This window comes from Dermochelys coriacea, chromosome 3 (genome assembly GCF_009764565.3).
Source record: "Dermochelys coriacea isolate rDerCor1 chromosome 3, rDerCor1.pri.v4, whole genome shotgun sequence".
Lineage (NCBI taxonomy): Eukaryota > Metazoa > Chordata > Testudines > Dermochelyidae > Dermochelys > Dermochelys coriacea.
In genome coordinates, this window is record NC_050070.1 from 84732064 (window position 1) to 84752245 (window position 20182).

At 43.4% G+C, this 20182-nt stretch overlaps 1 protein-coding gene across 2 annotated transcripts in view; it reads right to left on the reverse strand.

Annotated features, from left to right (window-relative positions):
• The window catches only part of AK9 (adenylate kinase 9), a 217787-nt gene that overhangs the window by 67710 nt on the left and 129895 nt on the right, over positions 1–20182 (reverse strand). For both annotated transcript variants that reach the window (XM_038394087.2, XM_043510793.1), the window contains exons 26-27: positions 18952–19076; positions 4544–4763 (exon numbers count right to left, since the gene is read on the reverse strand). In XM_038394087.2, the coding sequence (XP_038250015.1) occupies positions 4544–4763; positions 18952–19076 (345 nt within the window). The remainder of the gene's footprint in view (positions 1–4543; positions 4764–18951; positions 19077–20182) is intronic.

A 20182-nucleotide genomic window follows, 5' to 3' on the forward strand; every position in this document is an offset into this window, starting at 1 on the left:
TACCACCTCCCTAGGTAACGCATTCCAGTGTTTCACCACCCTCTTAGTGAAAAAGTTTTTCCTAATATCCAATCTAAACCTCCCCCATTGCAACTTGAGACCATTACTCCTCGTTCTGTCATCTGCTACCATTGAGAACAGTCTAGAGCCATCCTCTTTGAAACCCCCTTTCAGGTAGTTGAAAGCAGCTATCAAATCCCCCCTCATTCTTCTCTTCTGCAGACTAACAATCCCAGCTCCCTCAGCCTCTCCTCATAAGTCATGTGCTCTAGACCCTAATCATTTTTGTTGCCCTTCGCTGTACTCTTTCCAATTTATCCACATCCTTCCTGTAGTGTGGGGCCCAAAACTGGACACAGTACTCCAGATGAGGCCTCACCAGTGTCGAATAGAGGGGAACGATCACGTCCCTCGATCTGCTCGCTATGCCCCTACTTATACATCCCAAAATGCCATTGGCCTTCTTGGCAACAAGGGCACACTGCTGACTCATATCCAGCTTCTCGTCCACTGTCACCCCTAGGTCCTTTTCCGCAGAACTGCTGCCGAGCCATTCGGTCCCTAGTCTGTAGCGGTGCATTGGATTCTTCCATCCTAAGTGCAGGACCCTGCATTTATCCTTATTGAACCTCATTAGATTTCTTTTGGCCCAATCCTCCAATTGTCTAGGTCCTTCTGTATCCTATCCCTCCCCTCCAGCGTATCTACCACTCCTCCCAGTTTAGTATCATCCGCAAATTTGCTGAGAGTGCAATCCACACCATCCTCCAGATCATTTATGAAGATATTGAACAAAACGGGCCCCAGGACCGACCCCTGGGGCACTCCACTTGACACCGGCTGCCAACTAGACATGGAGCCATTGATCACTACCCGTTGAGCCCGACAATCTAGCCAGCTTTCTACCCACCTTATAGTGCATTCATCCAGCCCATACTTCCTTAACTTGCTGACAAGAATGCTGTGGGAGACCGTGTCAAAAGCTTTTGCTAAAGTCAAGAAACAATACATCCACTGCTTTCCCTTCATCCACAGAACCAGTAATCTCATCATAAAAGGCGATTAGATTAGTCAGCATGACCTTCCCTTGGTGAATCCATGCTGACTGTTCCTGATCACTTTCCTCTCCTCTAAGTGCTTCAGGATTGATTCTTTGAGGACCTGCTCCATGATTTTTCCAGGGACTGAGGTGAGGCTGACCGGCCTGTAGTTCCCAGGATCCTCCATCTTTCCCTTTTTTAAAGATGGGCACTACATTAGCCTTTTTCCAGTCATCCGGGACTTCCCCCGTTCGCCACGAGTTTTCAAAGATAATGGCCAAGGCTCTTCAATCACAGCCGCCAATTCCTTCAGCACTCTCGGATGCAATTCGTCCGGACCCCATGGACTTGTGCACGTCCAGCTTTCTAAATAGTCCCTAACCACCTCTATCTCTACAGAGGGCTGGCCATCTCTTCCCCGTTTTGTGTTGCCCAGCACAGCAGTCTGGGAGCTGACCTTGTTAGTGAAAACAGAGGCAAAAAAAGCATTGAGTACATTAGCTTTTTCCACATCCTCTGTCACTAGCTTGCCTCCCTCATTCAGTAAGGGGCCCACACTTTCCTTGGCTTTCTTCTTGTTGCCAACATACCTGAAGAAACCCTTCTTGTTACTCTTGACATCTCTTGCTAGCTGCAGCTCCAGGTGCGATTTGGCCCTCCTGATATCTTTCCTACATGCCCGAGCAATATTTTTATACTCTTCCCTGGTCATATGTCCAACCTTCCACTTCTTGTAAGCTTCTTTTTTATGTTTAAGATCCGCTAGGATTCACCATTAAGCCAAGCTGGTCGCCTGCCATATTTACTATTCTTTCGACTCATCGGATGGTTTGTCCCTGTAACCTCAACAGGGATTCCTTGAAATACAGCCAGCTCTCCTGGACTCCCTTCCCTTTCATGTTAGTCCCCCAGGGGATCCTGGCCATCTGTTCCCTGAGGGAGTCAAAGTCTGCTTTCCTGAAGTCCAGGGTCCGTATCCTGCTGCTTACCTTTCTTCCCTGCGTCAGGATCCTGAACTCAACCAACTCATGTCACTGCCTCCCAGATTCCCATCCACTTTGCTTCCCCCACTAATTCTACCCGGTTTGTGAGCAGCAGGTCAAGAAAAGCGCTCCCCCTAGTTGGCTCCCCTAGCACTTGCACCAGGAAATTGTCCCCTACGCTTTCCAAAAACTTCCTGGATTGTCTATGCACCGCTGTATTGCTCTCCCAGCAGATATCAGGAAAATTAAAGTCACCCATGAGAAAGTCACCCATGCCCCATTACATGTAGTATTAGAAATGTCGTGAAATTTAAGAGCGCAAAGTGCAAGGTCACTGACTTACGGAGTAACAAGAAAAATTTTGCCAGCAGCTGGGGACATATCAGTTGGAAGAGACAGAAGAGATGAAACACCTGGGTGTATTGATTGATCACAGGGTGACTATGAGCCACCAGTAGATGGAGCCATGAAAAGGCTAATGCAATTGTAGGATGCATCAGGCAAGGTATTTCCAGCGATAAGGCAGTATTATTACAACTATACAAGGCACTGGTAAGACCTCATCTGGAATACTGTGTGCAGTTCTGGTTTCCCATGTTTAAGAAAGTTGAATGCAAATTGGAACAGGTGCAGAGAAGGGTTACTAGGATGATCAGAGGAATAGAGAACCTATCTTACGAAAGGAGATTTATGGAGCTTGGGTTGTTTAGCCTAACCAAACGAAGGCTGTGGGGGGAAGATATGATTGCTCTCTAAAAATACATCAGAGGAATAAATATCAGGGAGGGAGAGGAATTATTTAAGTTAAGGGCCGATGTTAGCACAAGAACAAATGGGTATACACTGGCCATCAACAAATTTAGGCTTGAAACTGGACAAAGGTTTCTAATCATCAAAGTTGTGAAGTTCTGGAACAGCCAGAGGTTATGGGTCTATTACAGGAGTGGATGCGTGATGTTTTTGTGGCCTGCAATGTGGAGGAGGTCAGACTAGATGATGACAATGGTCCCTTCTCGCCTCAAAGTCTATGTGTCTATGTACATCTATAATTTATCGACCCTAAAAAGTAATATAAGTTCTATGTGCTAGTGTGAATCATGATGCACTAAATAGGTCAAGGTTCTCAAACTGTTTAACATTCAGCCCTTCTTATCAAAGGTTATAAATTAAGAAGGGAAGGAGTCTGGACAGTATAGGGCATGGATGGCCGTTCTGCTTATTTCTGGTGATTAGAGCCAAAGTGGAGTCTCCATCTGTGACACCTGGGAAAGGCATGCATTTGTGTGTGCATTCAAGCTGAAATTATCACACTGACATTATCACACACACTCCATTGGTAGAAACGAGAATCAAAAAGTCAAAGACAGAATACAATAACATGAGTTGATGTTTTTAAAATTTCGTGATTTTAGGGGCCAATCTCCTGATTTTTGACCTCTTGAGGTTGGCAATACTGCATCTCCAAACCTCAAAGATGAGATTTTAGAGCAGAGTTCTAACTTTTGACAACTGCTAGAGCAGAACTTTTACTTCTAGCAGATGAGGCTCTCCAGGGCAAAGGAAAACCCAGCCATGCCCCTTTCCCCTGGATAGACCCCTTTACTAAGGCTTGAGAGGGGGATGATATAAGCATCACTCTGACCACTTCAGAATTGTTTTACTTGCCTCTTGGTGCTCCCTGTAGGACTATGAAGTTCTGCTTCATCCCCCATTGCAGAGATCTGCCTAGATGGTCTAATCTAACTGTGAATGATTCCCCTTCATTCTCAAATGCCCTTTTTGGGTGGGCACCCTAACAGGGGTTACCATCCCTCTTCCCCTCTCAGGTCCCTAAGAACCCCACAACGGTTATCTTGCCCCAATAATACCCTTCCTAGGGGCCAGTTTATTACAAAACCATACTGCAAATAATCCATAATAGAAGTCCAAAATAGTCCATCTGCCGCTCCCAGTGCATAGTTGTTAAAATCCCATGACACACAGTCCATCAACATAGTACATACCATACTCTGGAGTTTTCCACCATACCTGGGTTCTTCTTTGGTTCCCCCCCACCCCACGTCCTTCTGCCAGGAAAGCCACTTCACCCCTTCCAGCTGTAGTATATCCCTGTTATTCACAGTGGAGCCCCCACTGGGGATCTTCCTACCACCGCCAACTCTCTGCTGGGACTTCATCCTTACCTGTGGAGCATCGCCTCCTCTCCCACAGCCCTCTGGCTCCAGTTCTTCAGCATGGAGATAAGCTCCTCCACTGCTCCCTTCCTTCAGTCCTCTCTGTCCTCAGCTCTGGCTCTCCAATTGAGCAGGACAGCCGGAAAACCCCTCTGATGTTCAGCCTTCCTTCAAGGACCTCTATCCTTTCTGATTCTCCATGATCCTTTATAGCACCAGGTGCTGCCCCGCTGTATAAACTGACCACCTGAGGTGGCACAGGAGAGCTAGTACTCCATTACAAGGGTGTCAGCCTCACTTTAACACTAATCTAAAATCTGTTTGCTACTGAAAGAATAAAATCTACCTTTATTTTTTCTTTCATGTCTTTCAGCTTCTTCTTATTTTCCATTTTTTTATTTTGTCTATCCCTCCATTTTTCCAAACGTGGAGGAAGAAGACGATCAGAAATGTCACTTTCTTCCACTTGGATAAAAACTGCAACATCGGGGCAGAGTCTTCGTTCTAATAAGTACTGGGCCTCCTCAAATGTACGAGGGAAACCATCCAGTATAAATCCTGTGGATCTGATTGGAAACAAAGATAAAAATGATGTACTACTAAAGTAATCTTTTAGTACACAGAAAATTCAGTGAGTGAATGGCAAAAAGAAAAAACATTTTATTAAAAGAATTTTTTTAATAATAATTTTAAAAAGTCATTATTTTTCTCTCAATTTCTTGCAGTTCCCTCTTGGGGCTGGTCTATATGGTGCAGCAATGCGCACCAGAGGGGTGTGAATTCAAATGTGCAATGAGTTGCACACTAATCTTGCTGGCACACACTAAAAAGTTCCCTAGTGAGTAGACAAGCCCTTAGAAATCTAGAAGCAATTTTTCACTTTTTATTGTATTGTATTTTATTCTGCTTAGCAAACATCGTCTTTCACTCTGTATTTTGAATGGCGCAGAAATCAAATGCCCATTTTGTTTAAGAGTAATTTCAGCCTAGATAGCATTGTGTCTAAAAGAGCTTTGTGTGCCTGCATCTTCAATTTTGCTAGTGTGGCTCTTAAAATAGTGTTTGTTAGCCACTGCTGTAGAATCGTAAGTGGGGGCACAAATCATTGTTTTGGTATGATCTGTCATGTGAAGTTTGTTAGCTGATGATTTCCTTTCAGGGAATGACCTCTTCCATAGTCCATGACATGGACTACTCCTCTCTGCATGAGCTAAACCTCTCTCCCCACAAATACTGGAGTCAGTTTAGACTTGTCTATGGAACTCCAGGTCCTGGTCATACCCCTTACATCTTCATACTAGATAAGTACTTCCAAAGCTGAATTTTGTGTTTCTGCACTTCTTATTATTAGATTGAATGTAAGAGTAATGTTTCATATATATGGGCCTTTATATAGACAAAGCACTTCCCTTAAGTGATGCAGATGGCAGGAACGGTCAGACTCAGAAAGGAAACTTGATCTTTTGCCCAGTCAGACATTTGGACAAAAGAAGGAAGGAAACAAGGAAAGATAAATAGGACAGTAGGACTTCCCTCAAATTAGTATTATTAACATTTAAAAAACCTCATTTGAGGTCTGTCCCGTTGAAGGACGATTTTACAGAGGAATGAAGTCAAGCCTATAGTGCTTTTTCAAAAAAGCTTGATGGATGACAAGGCTTTATAGCCTTCCTTTGTGGAAGCTAGCCCCCTTTCAGCCTAGGAAACCTCTGTGGAAAGTATTGAGTGGGCTCTGATATTTTCTAAAATTACTCTATCTATGCATAAATATGCTTCTGTGCCCAACGTGTTTGGAGAGGGCCAGCACAGAACACCACATCAGCCAAGGATTGCCCCATGCTGGCGGAAACCTCAGTTTCACATTTAAGGGAGACGTAAGACCACTTTGTGTTGACAGAATAGAATGGGTCTGACCTAATGTTTTTCTGAATTGATAGATTCTACTACAGTATCTTTTAACAGTTTGTCTTACATTAGGCATGTGTCATGATTTCTCTATATGATGTTGAGGCTTTAGGCAAAATGAAAAAAGAATTATTTTCCCCTGAGGAATGGGAGAAATACATAACACTGATTATGAATGATTCTGGAGCATGGCGAACAATCTTGTCCTTGTAGATGATGGAGCAAACGATAGCATCACAGAAATGTAGGGCTGGAAGGGATCTCAAGAGATCATTTCATGTCACACAAGGAATTTCAGAGACTTTTCTTGCCAACATGACTGCAATCAGGAGACATGTTTATGGAAAGAAAATGTAAGGAATTAGATGCCATCAGTTTGAACAGATGGGTCACAAGACCTTGCAGCACTGTAGGCAGATCCTAAATACGGATTTGGTTGGTTTGAATACATGTACTGCTTTAAGAAACCTAGATATTATCAGGTGATCTTTCAGAGTTTTTAATGAGTCTACATTTATGTCATTATTTAATGTCAAGATATGAGGAAGTTACTCACCTTGTGCAGTAACGATGGTTCTTCGAGATGTGTGTCCCTATGGATGCTCCACTTTAGGTGTCTGTGTGCCCCTGCACTTCTAATCGGAGATTTTTGGTAGCAGTGTCCCGTTGAGCCCGTGCATGTGCTCTCTCTCCCTCGTGGTCTGCCTCGAGGCTATTTATCACTGCATGGGCAAACCCCCCTCACTTCCTTCTCTACCACAGTGCCCTATAGAGAACTCAGAAATAGAGGGGAGGAGGGCGGGTTGTGGAGCACCCATAGGGACACACATCTCGAAGAACCATCGTTACTGCACAAGGTGAGTAACTTCCTTTTCTTCAAGTAGTGTCCCTATGGGTGCTCCACTTTTGGTGACTCCGGAGCAGCACCCACCACTGGAAGCTGGGACTTTGGAGCGGAGTCTTTTACTACAGAGAGTACTGTGGAGTCGAAGATGGTGTCAGCAGCCAAATCTTCAGTGATTGCATAATGTTCTGTGAAAGTATGGACATTGCTCTATAGATTGGGGAGATAGGGGTATCCCTATGGAATGTGATTGAGGTAGGAACTGATCTCATGGAGTGCGTATGGATGGAAGCAAGTTGCGCCCTTGCTAAGTGATTAATGCAACTAGAGACCCCTTTGGATAGTCTTTGAGGAGATATCACAGAGCTTTTGGATCTTTCTGTGGACGAAAGGAAGAGTTTAGGGGATTTCCTGAAGTCCTTAGTCCTATCCAAGTAGAATGCTAATGTCCTTCTAATATCTAGCATATGCACAATTGTCTTCCAGTTGTCACAATGAGGTTCTGGGAAAAAACAGGGAGATGGATCTGTTGATTTATACGGAAAGTGCAGAAAAAGTAGGGAGAAACTTGGGATATGGCCTTAGAGTTGTTATTTTTTTTATTACTACTATTTTTTAAAGACAAAGGCCGTGCATGATGGGTGTGCCATCAGGGTCACTATTTCTCCTATGTGCCTAGCTGAGGTGATGGCAATTAGAAATGCTGTTGTCATGGACAGGTGTAAGAGAGAACAAGTTGCCCTGGACTTCGAGGGACGTCTAGTCCAAGCCCTGAGAACTAGATTAAAGTCCCAGGCTGGAGAGGGTCGTGTCACATGGGGGAAGAGAGTCCCAATGCCCTTAAAGAGTCTACGCATTAGTGGTTGAGCAAACTCCAAGTTGGAAGCTATTTTCGCCATGAGATGTACCTTAAGGGAGCTGAGTGAGAGTTTAAAATGTAGTGCAAAATCATTGGGAGGAAAGATGAGGTTGGGTCTGTCAGTTTGGAATGGTACAAACTTGGAGTCGTTTCCATTTTGTAGATAGGTATGTGGAGTAGTCAACTTGTGGTTGTATTGCAACATGTGTTTCAGCTTATCAGAGCATTCTGCTTCTAAGCCTTGGAACAAAGAAAGATCCAAGCCTGGAGGTGGAGGACCCATGGATCGGGGTGAAGGGTCAGCCCATTATTTTGAGAGAGTGGGTGAGGAATGGGCTGACATCAGAGGAACAGGAGGGCATATTGCCATCTGAATCAGGTAAGGGAGCCAGACTTGTCATAGTCAAGAGGGGCAATCACAATAACTCTCGCTTTGTTTCATTGAATTTTCAACAGAATCTTGGATATAGGAGGAAACTGGGAAAAGACATACAAGTGGGCCCTGTCCGCTGGGAAGATGAGGGCAACTGCCAGTGAATGTTTCCCCAAAAGTTGGCTATATCTTGAAGCACCTGTGAAGTCAGTATACACTCTCTATCGTGAGAAAATTCCAACTGAGACTGTTGGTTATCCCTTTCTGTATTCCTTGTAGACAGACAGCTGAGATGAGCACATTGTGATGGGTGCATCAATTCCAAAGTTTGAATGCTGTCTTGCAGAGGGAGGGAGATCTGGCAGCTCCTTGTCAGTTTATACAAAACATTCAGGTCACATTAAGTACATCATAACCTTTAAAAAGAAAAGCAGTACTTGTGGCACCTTAGAGACTAACAAATTTATTAAAGCACAAGCTTTCATGAGCTACAGCTCACTTCATCGGATACATTAACCTTTGTGTGTTGTTTTTGATGAAAGGCAGAGTTTGTGCACAGGCACTCCTGACAGCCCCTAACTCCAAAAGAGTGATATGGAAGGTCATTTCTGTGGAAGGCCATTTGTCCTGAACCTTGTTGCTGTGTAGGTGAGCTCCTCAGCATATTAGGGAGACGTGTCCCAGGGTGGTGAATGTGGGTAGTGAGAGGAGCGCTCTCGCTTGTACTGCATCAGGTTGGTGCTGATAAAATCTAGTCACTGTACCGGGGTTAGTATGCCACTACAATGAAGTGAACCCTGTGTGGAGCAGTCTATACCTATTATGATCCTTCCCCAAAGGTAAGCAGCAGGAAATCTCCTGTATGATGGTTGTATTGAGATATGGAAGTAGGCACCCTGTAAGTTCAGGGCTAGAAATCAATCTCTTTGGTCTAGAGCTGGTCCTAACTGCTGTGAAGTAAGGTAAGGTGACTTCTGAGTGGAGTGACAGGTGTACGGATGGCAGCTGATGCTGTAAGGTATCACTGTTCAGGACCCCAACCAGCTCATCCAAGTGCCTCTAAGAGGCAGTTTGAGAGGTCATGAACTGGGGTGCAGTCTTTTCTCACTTTTGAGCCCTGGGCCTCTTACACTGTGGCTCATAACAGCACAGAGATGGTGAGTATTGAGAAGATTGTGATCTGTGGTGTGGTTGAGAGGTATATCTTCTCTTCTGTTCCACAGTGTAGATTCCTAAGGAGTGTAGTGCAGTCTGAGAATCCTTCAGGATGTGGAGAGAAAATCTGTCTTCTCTGCAAAGAGTTTGGCCCTTCAAATTGGAAGTCTGTAGCTCTTTGGGCAATCTAGAGAGGTGTAGTGAACAAAAAAAAACCCCACAACCCACCTCAGTACCACTGTTATGGAGACTGGGCGGGCAGCTATAACAGCTACATCCAGTGGTGTCTCTAGGACCGGTCTGGCTATTAACTGACCTTCTCTAAGAATGGTCTGAATCTGTTCTTTTTGTGTTTCCATAATGTTTCAGAAACATCCTGGGTTTCCCAAGATTAACAAAATTGTTTTGGCCATGACATTTTGGTAATTTATGACTCTAAACAGTAATGTTGTTGATGAATACGCCATCTTTTGAAGCCTGATCATATGGAGTTCACTTGTCATTATGTTGCTTGCTTCATGCATTAACCACATCCACTATGGTGGAGTTGGGTTGCAGATGCTGAAAACAAAGTCTGCCTCTTTGGGTAGAGATGTAGAGTTGTTTTTTTTTTTACACTCTGTTGCTGGTTGGTGTGAAGGAGACTGGCTCTGCCAGATGATTTTGGTAGGATCTAGAATCAGCTCATTAATTGAGAGGACAGTCCTAAATGAGATGGTAGTGTGCAGAATTTCCAGCAACTTGTGATGTGTATCTGCCACCTCCTGTAAGGGAATCTGCAGCTCGTCTGCCACCCTCTTAGTAAGATCCAGAAAGTTCTTAAATATTCACTTAGTGATGAGGGGTGGGCAGCACAGTCTCATCTAGAGAGATGAGGAGAAGTGTGCTGAAGAGGTAACTTCCACTTTAGGTGTGGGGTTTTTGTCCCCCGCCGCCTTCCTCCTTCTTTCCTTTTCTGAAAAAGCTTTCTCCTGTCCTGGCTCAGGTGCTTTCCTGCCCTGGGGGGGAGTCTGCTGGTGGCTTCTTCTTTTCTCTCTCCTCCTCTTCACCACTCGACCCCAGGGTCAACACCCACCGGAGTCCCCTGCAGACTGAAGTGTTTTCTCCATAGGGAGGAATTTTTACTTCAGCTCCCAGCTCCTGTGAGGCTGCAGTTTTAGGTGTGGCAGATAAAGCACTTCTGTGAGGGTCTCCCAGGCACAGTGAGTGTCTAGCCATTACAGAAACTGACTCCTGGTAGGAGAGGCACCGCTTGGAAAAGAGAGAGCCAAGCAAGTCCCGGGGCAGGGGGTGTCATCCTCTAGCAGAGAGGAATATGCAGAAGAACATCATCTTTACTTTTTTTTTTAACTGAAAAAGAAATAATTATGAGTCTACTAGATGCCTGAGGAAAGGGGGAATGCCCCCAGACAGGGAAGGAAAGTGAAGTTCTTTTCCTTTTTCTCTTTTCTTTTTAAACCAAAGGAATAACATAAAATAAAATAAAATAAAATAAAACACTAGCCTGAGTACTTTTAGGGAGAACAAAGGTAACAAAACAAACACTACTTATGCTAATGACATAGATAAGGAAGGGACAACTGCTCAGAGGCCAAAGGTGGTAGAGAAGTGAGGGGGGTTCCCTGTGCAGTGCTAAATAGCCTCGAGATTCACGGGCTCAATGGGATACTGCTACCAAAAATCTCCGATTAGAGGTGCAGGGGCACACAGACATCTAAAGTGGAGCACTCATAGGGACACTACTCAAAGAAGACACATGTGATGGTGGGAAGTTTTAGGTCCAGAACAGTGCGATGGTTCTCAGGATACCCAGGATTGTGAGTCACCTTGTTACTCCCTGCCACCAGTGAGAGGGAGTCTTGCTTGTGCTTACTTGGGTGTCAGCTCTCTGATACCACAGCCTGTTAGCCATTCAAGCATTCTCCTCTGGGCAACACTAGCCTTTTCTTTGCCTGGCAGGTTAACAATCGATGCAGCCCAGTCCCCAAGTCCTTTTGAAGCATTCCCTTGTAATGTCCAGCTCATTTTCCACTGAATACTCACAGTGATATCAGATCTGCTGTCCCCAAAGTAACAGTAAGTATCCCAGCTTGTATGATCACAGCACTGAGATATATGAATAGTGAAAACAAGGATATGTTTATTACCGAAGATTCAAGCAACAGTGAGTAAAGATATTGGATACAAAAGGTTACATAATAAACAAAATCATAATACACTTTCTAGAGACTAAACTTAACCTATCGGTTAACCTGTCTAAAGAAGTCTGTTTCATCCCCAAATTCCTCTGCACCATTTTCAATCAAGATTGGCTGAGAGCCTGTTTTCATGAATGTCAACACACTGCTTGTTTACTTCCTAAGTGTGGTAAGATGAGGCCCTGAGGCTCTGTATAAGACGTGAGGCCTGAACTAAAAGTAATCGTCAAGACTTTGCTAACATAAGAAGCAAAGTTAAGCTGTGGAGCCAGAGGCAGGTTCTGCTCACAGAAGTTGGCAAGAAGAGGGCTGCTAAAAGCACGTATACACATATAAGCACTAATAAGATGAATGTGTGCCAGGATGGCACCAGAACATCCCGGTATGAACACATTCCACAGAGATAACAAGGAACAGGCAGACCATCCTAAAGACAGGGTCAGAAGGACAATATGAGGGATAGACTTGTTCGAACCAACCTGTACCAGGGGAGAAGCAGCACCCTAATGCGTAGAGGGGTGGTACCTCAATATGTCAGGAGTGATGTGTAACCTGTTTGTACCTGTGTATAAGAATACATTCCTGAATGGATGTCTTTGTCTGGCCTAGGGGGCAGCAGAGAGTCCTGCCACTGACTGAGCCGGTCCATTGTCAGGGAGCACATATTAGTAGTATGTCCTGTAGAGTCTGCGGGAAACTATTACTGTGCTTCATTTGACAATAAACCTGGCCGGGTGCCTTCGTACCTTATCAGAGTCTGTGGTCATTGGAGGTTCTCTTGGGTCCGCTGTGTCAGTGATCTGCAGAGCCGGAGAAGCACACAGAGGGAACACATGCACGCAGCTGACTGTTATCAACATTGAACAGAGCAGACACCACACCGGTAGTGTCTGACGACGCTAAGTACAGGATTAGGGTGTGTCTTCTTTGCCATCTACTTATAGTCCCCAAAGTTTTATCTCTGAATACAGACCCATGGCTTGTTTCCTTCCCTGTTGATGTCACATTTCTCTGTTGACGTCATATGTAAATAGTTATCCATTGAGTTAGCTTACAGTGCTTGAGACCTCATGACATTCTTTGGTGGACCAGAATATATGCACTGGAATCAGGACATTCCTGTAACCCTCTGTCAGTTGGCATTAAGGGGATCTTGGTTCACCAACAGCTGAAATATTTTGTTTCCTAGGGCTGATCTTCCTATTTTGACACTAGTAGGAAAATTTTATTCAAACCCATGTGTAAACTGAGAAGCCAGTTCTGCTTGAAACAAAAACCTATTTTTTTTTTTTTACAGAGCATCCCATCTTGTTTAGGGCTTGCCTCTCAACTGCCAAGCTCAGTAGTCTGGGCTGACATGAAAGAATGGTGCCGGCCACGGAACAAGAGATTTTGTCTTCTGAAAAGCGGGAGTGGAGACCTCTGTGACATCTCCACTAGGTCCTGAGAACCACAACCCTTGTGGCCAATGTGGGAGCAGGAGAAAGATAGATGCTTCCTTGATTCTTATCTCTGAATAACAGTTCCCATTAGCAGAATAATAGGAAAGAGGAATGGGGAGGTGCCATTTATGATCCAGAGTGTCTGTTTCCTTTGATCTTCGGCTGTTTTCCCTGGTGAAGAAGGGTCTTGCCTTTGCATTTTCATTGGCTGTGACTAGATTCATCTGGGGCTGACCGAGATCCATTGATATCAACTGGAAAATTTCTTAGTTCAGGAATAATTCTGAGTTTTCTCTCTCCTGACGGCTGAGTCAAACAGCTTTTGTGTTCTGTGTCACCTTTATGTGGCTTGCCCTGATGGAGGCTAGATAACCATGTGCCTAAAAAGGACTTGCATTGCTTTGGCATTCATGAGATAACTTCTTGTGCCTCTTAATGACTTAAGTATGCCATGGTCATCATGTTGTATGACAGATCCAGGATGGACTGTTTCCTCAGCAAGGCCTCATTTGATTTTAGCAAACTTTAAGTCAAGAAAAATGTTGGACTTAAAGCCTGATAGCATACCTTCAAAAATACTATGTCAAATTTATCGCTGGTGTAACTCAAATGAGGCCTCTCTTTTAACTTACTTTTGCTGCTTGATAAATTTAACCAAGGTTGTACCTGATTAAAATGTAGTTCTAGTCTTGGAACTTCCAAGATAATGAACCAGATAGTGAGATATTTAGAGAGTCATAATATCCTTGAAGTTTTGCTGCTACTCAGAGAAGGGGTGAAAACTGCAACTGGCTCCATACTTGGCACAGTACATTCCCCAACACAATGGTAAAAGCTACACTGGTCAGTGTGTTGAGTGGGAAAAGCCAAGGCTGTGTCCCGTTCATATATCATTCTGCCCTTCTCTGTCCAACTGTGTGAGGGGATGGCAATGTACTGGGTTCTGTGTATGGCCTGTTCCAATCCAGCACTGCTACCCAACATACAGATAGCTAGTTCAAGGATGTAAGGAGGAACCTAGTGTTCCTTATTCCCCTGGGCTAGCCATGCTACAATTTGGCCCCCAAAGAAGTAGAAGGCCTCACAGAACTGGGCCCATAAACTGCATATAATTTAGCCTGTCAAACTGTTGGATAATGTTAAAGAAAAAAATTGTGAAGAGAAGTATTGGACAAGTTGAGAAAGTGGAATATGTTCTTGTTTTACTGGAGTTTTAAAAAATTTTCAAAATGCCATTATTTTTTCTCATTTGATTGTGAACAGTCTAAGAATATTTTCCTCCTCACTGTAATCTTTTAATATACTAAGAAAAATTTTGTTGGCATTTGAAAACTGTAAAAGTTACAGGTATATATAGTACAGACCCATTTATGCGTGGATGTCAGGAGTCAAGCTGTCATGACCGCGTGTTAAGAGGGCCATGCTGAAAAAAGTGTCCTGATTCACTTTGAAAAAAAGGCGTTATTTTCTGCTCTTTCTGGTTTGCATTTTTTTTCTCTCTTATGAACGTCTGTCATTTGCCGCAGATGAATGATTTCATATTTTTCCGCATTTTGCTCCTCCATAAATCTTACAACAGTTTCTACAGCACTAAGGGCTTTTCTGGCGAAATTTTGACGTTTTCAATGACATTCTCGCCATCACTTTCGCAGTCCGATGTAGCCCTTGCAAGCCTGTTAATATTCTTCCTCGGACAGAAATTCTGAAGTCGGGCAATCTTCATCCATCTCCAACCTCTTTGTAATGATTCCGGCGACGTATCCAAACTAAAAATCTTTTATCATTTGAAAGAGAAGTTTACCTTTATCCTCTATTGTCTGCGTGCATGTTTGTAGGATGTCTTCTTCTGAAAATCCTTCAAAGTCTGGCTCTGAATCAGTGCCATAGCTGGAGTTTTCCAAGTCTGAGCCATCTTTGACAGAAAAGGCATCGCTGAGAGCCTTCATCCAGCAGTTTTCAATTGACTTTTGTTTTACTCCGTCCCAAACTTTTTAACTAAATAAATAATTTCCTTCATGTTTAACTGTTTCAGAAATTCGGAAATGCCTGAAGACGTGCATGACATGATCGCCGAAATCAGCTGCCGTCGATAATTGTTTTTAAAAATTCTGAATAATGCTGTGGTCTAAAGGTTGAATTTTTGATGTTGTGTTGAATGGTAGGTATAGCACTCGAATTTTTTCATCGCTTGATACCAGTGATTTGGCTGGAGGATGGGCTGGACAATTGTCAAGTAGCAAAAATGCTTTAGCTTCAAGTTTCTTTGACCGCAGATGCTTACGAACAGTTGGAACAAAACTGTTGTGGAACCAGTTGTCAAAAATGTGTCTCGTCATCCAAGCATTTTTGCTGTTAGCATATATTACTGGCAGATTGGCTCTATTGAGGTGATTAAAGATGATTGAGGTGATTAAAGGTTATTGAAGTAATTAAACCCCTTGCTGGCTTGGAATGATTCATCCTCCATTAACTTTCCAAATTTTGTCGCTTGGGCTTGAAGAATTGGCCCACTTAGCGGCATTCCTTTCAGCCTTTCCTGAGCAAACCACTTGCGCATGGCTTTATCTATTGTGGTTTTGCTGAATAGTGCACGTTTTCGCTTAAGCCCCGCAGCAGAAACGATATTTTGTACAAAGCCATTCATTTAGATTCATTTTTAGCCATCCGCGGAGAGTAGATTCGGCAATCCCAATATCTTTTGAAACTTTGGCCTGGGTTTCTCCACTATTTACTGGATCTATTGCAGCTAGCTTTTCTTCTACAGTGTAGGAACGCTGACACTTGCCCTCTGCCATTATATTAGGCCTCCAGTTAAAATTTTCTAAACTACTATATATTATATAAAAAGAAAAGGAGTACTTGTGGCACCTTAGAGACTAACAAATTTATTAGAGCATAAGCTTTCGTGAGCTACAGCTCACTTCATCGGATGCATTGGTGGAAAAAAACAGAGGAGAGATTTATATACACACACACTGTCGTCATCATGCTGTCGTCATCATGAATAGGTCGGAGTATGAACAAGAGGCTACTAGGCAGCTCTCCAACACCACTTTCTACAAGCCATTACCCTCTGATCCCACTGAGAGTTACCAAAAGAAACTACAGCATTTGCTCAAGAAACTCCCTGAAAAAGCACAAGAACAAATCCGCACAGACACACCCCTGGAGCCCCGACCTGGGGTATTCTATCTGCTACCCAAGATCCATAAACCTGGAAATCCTGGACGCCCATCATCTCAGGCATTGGCACCCTGACAGCAGGATTGTCTGGCTATGTAGACTCCCTCCTCAGGCCCTTCGTTACCAGCACTCCCAGCTATCTTCGAGACACCACCGATTTCCTGAGGAAACTACAGTCCATTGGTGATCTTCCTAAAAACACCATCCTAGCCACTATGGATGTAGAAGCCCTCTACACCAACATTCCACACAAAGATGGACTACAAGCCGTCAGGAACAGTATCCCCGATACTGTCACGGCTAACCTGGTGGCAGAACTTTGTGACTTTGTCCTGACCCATAACTATTTCACATTTGGTGACAATGTATACCTTCAAATCAGCGGCACTGCGATGGGTACCCGCATGGCCCCACAGTATGCCAACATTTTTATGGCTGACTTAGAACAACGCTTCCTCAGCTCTCGTCCCCTAATGCCCCTACTCTACTTGCGCTACATTGATGACATCTTCATCATCTGGACCCATGGAAAAGAAGCTCTTGAGGAATTCCACCATGATTTCAACAATTTCCATCCCACCATCAACCTCAGCCTGGACCAGTCCACACAAGAGATCCACTTCCTGGACACTACGGTGCTAATAAGCGATGGTCACAAAAACACCACCCTATATCGGAAACCTACTGACCGCTATTCCTACCTACATGCCTCTAGCTTTCATCCAGATCATACCACTCGATCCATTGTCTACAGCCAAGCGCTACGATATAACCGCATTTGCTCCAACCCCTCAGACAGAGACAAACACCTACAAGATCTCTATCATGCATTCCTACAACTACAATACCCACCTGCTGAAGTGAAGAAACAGATTGACAGAGCCAGAAGAGTACCCAGAAGTCACCTACTACAGGACAGGCCCAACAAAGAAAATAACAGAACGCCACTAGCCATCACCTTCAGCCCCCAACTAAAACCTCTCCACGCATCATCAAGGATCTACAACCTATCCTGAAGGACGAGCCATCGCTCTCTCAGATCTTGGGAGATAGACCAGTCCTTGCTTACAGACAGCCCCCCAATCTGAAGCAAATACTCACCAGCAACCACACACCACACAACAGAACCACTAACCCAGGAACCTATCCTTGCAACAAAGCCCGTTGCCAACTCTGTCCACATATCTATTCAGGGGATACCATCATAGGGCCTAATCACATCAGCCACACTATCAGAGGCTCGTTCACCTGCGCATCTACCAATGTGATATATGCCATCATGTGCCAGCAATGCCCCTCTGCCATGTACATTGGCCAAACTGGACAGTCTCTACGTAAAAGAATGAATGGACACAAATCAGACGTCAAGAATTATAACATTCAAAAACCAGTTGGAGAACACTTCAATCTCTCTGGTCACTCGATCACAGACCTAAGAGTGGCTATACTTCAACAAAAAGCTTCAAAAACAGACTCCAACGAGAGACTGCTGAATTGGAATTAATTTGCAAACTGGATACAATTAACTTAGGCTTGAATAGAGACTGGGAATGGATGAGTCATTACACAAAGTAAAACTATTTCCCCATGGTATTTCTCCCCCCCACCCCCACCCCCCACTGTTCCTCTGATATTCTTGTTAACTGCTGGAATTAGCCTACCTGCTTGTCACCATGGAAGGTTTTCCTCCTTTCCCCCCCCCTGCTGTGGGTGATGGCTTATCTTAAGTGATCACTCTCCTTACAGTGTGTATGATAAACCCATTGTTTCATGTTCTCTGTGTGTGTGTATATAAATCTCTCCTCTGTTTTTTCCACCAAATGCATCCGATGAAGTGAGCTGTAGCTCACGAAAGCTTATGCTCTAATAAATTTGTTAGTCTCTAAGGTGCCACAAGTACTCCTTTTCTTTTTGCGAATACAGACTAACACGGCTGCTACTCTGAAACCTATATATTATATATCTCTCTAGCATGACAATGACTAAGTGTGCGTGATACGTCTTTAGGAATGTCGGTAAAGATGTACAATATGTTTCTGCTCTGCACTTCCTGTCGATTTCTATGTTAGTGAGCAAATCTGTAGCGCTACATAGCAAGTTCCTGTACTGCATGTTAACGAGTCTCGCGTGTTAAATAGGTAGCACTGGGAGGCATGGCGCTACCGTGTGTTAAGCGGATTCGTGCGTAAACGGGTCTGTACTGTATTTGTATTAATTAAAATTAAAATTTAACTTTTAACACATGATGCTGCAACTTCTTGCACATATGTGGACTAGTGGCCTGCACAGATGCAGCAGCATACCTACATGTAAGTAGTTGTGAGATGGGAGCCCAAGTCTGAAAACTTTCTGTGAGATAAATCTTTTCCTTCTGTGTCCAGTACTTTATGAAATATGTTATCTAATCATTCTTTCTTGAACAGGACTGTTTATGAAATCTCATTGAAATACTGTTTATCACTTCCTTTCCTTTTGTCCACTTTAGCCTTCTAGAAACAATGGGCAGTTTAAAATTAGCAATAATATATTCTCACTAAATCCTACTTATCCTTTTTGAAAGACTGAGATGTTTTGGGATGGTTTGATACTTTATTTCGTAATTACTAAAGTGAATATACTTTATTCTTAGATGTGTTGGTGTATGCTGGTATTGCAAGATATTATATATCCAATGGATTATATATTGCATGTTATTCATTACTTATCTACAATTTGTGGACTTAGTATTGCAAAAATTGAGGTTATTAAAAGAAATTATACAAAAAGATAAATAATTTGATGTCAATAATAGTTACCGGATTGGCTCTTTTGTCCACCACTCAGGAACAATTTTATCAAGCACTTCTGGTGTCAATGCCTCATTCTCTACTATGTTCGCTTTGATTATTTCTTCCTCATCAGTTAACACCACTTCCTTCATCTAAAGAGACCCAAAAGACCATGAAAAAATTAATATCTATATGTTGCTTGACAATGACATTGCTCTTTAACTGACCCAGAAGGTTAGATAATGCATTTCAGGTACAGCTTTTATTCAGTTAAGTTCAGCAGCAATAAAGTAATCTAGTTCATTGCATTTTGTTGTATGTTATTTCACATACAATTTTAAAAACAGAGTTGGTCAAACATTTCTGAATTTTGATTTTTCAACAAAAAAAGAAACTAAATTTAAAACAGGATGTTTTGGGTGAAAACTGACATGAAAAATGCATGCTGTTTTTGATCGCCTATACAGATAGTCAACATTTTTGAAGCATTGACAAAAACAAACGATAAATTTTTCATGAATTTTTTTCTAATTTTTCTGCTAGCCCTAATTAAAAACTAAAGTTTAGTTAATTTATGGAAAATGGGAGGGGTTTGAAGGCAATGCACTAGATGCTTGGCCCAACCAAGTTTTGCTCCATGGGAGACCTGAGAAGCAGAGGCAAAGATGGCCCCAATTACTCTTTACTTCCCCCAATTTACAGCAACTTCAGAGTTACTGTGAACTGTGCTCCATTCCAAGTCCCTAAGGATCCATTCCAGTCATGGGGGATCACCAGAGCATAACTAGCTCTGATCTAGCTATGCCCACTTTGCTAAGACAGTTCAGAGGTGGTATAGAGCAGTGATTCTCAAACTTATTTGATTGCACTTCCTTATTTGATTGCTCCACTTTAGGTGTCTTAACGCCCTGTGTTTGTAATAGGATATTTGTGGTAGCAGTGACTGGTTGGGTAGCATGTGCACCATAGCTGTCTCTCCCTGCTCTGAGTGGTTACATAGCGTTGTTCAGCCAGCCGTCCCCTTTACCTTCTCTACCTCAGAGATTTGGCCTGAAACTCCGAACTAGAGGGGAGGAGGGAGGGTAGTGGAGCACCCAAGGGACAACCATCTCGAAGAACCTCAGTTACTGCACAAGGTGAATAACTGTCTCTTCTTCTTAGAGAAGTGTCCCTGTGGGAGCTCCACTTTAGCTGTCTTGACACCCTGCACTTGTAATCAGAGATTTGTGGTAGAAGTGCCCAGTTGGGCCATGCATGT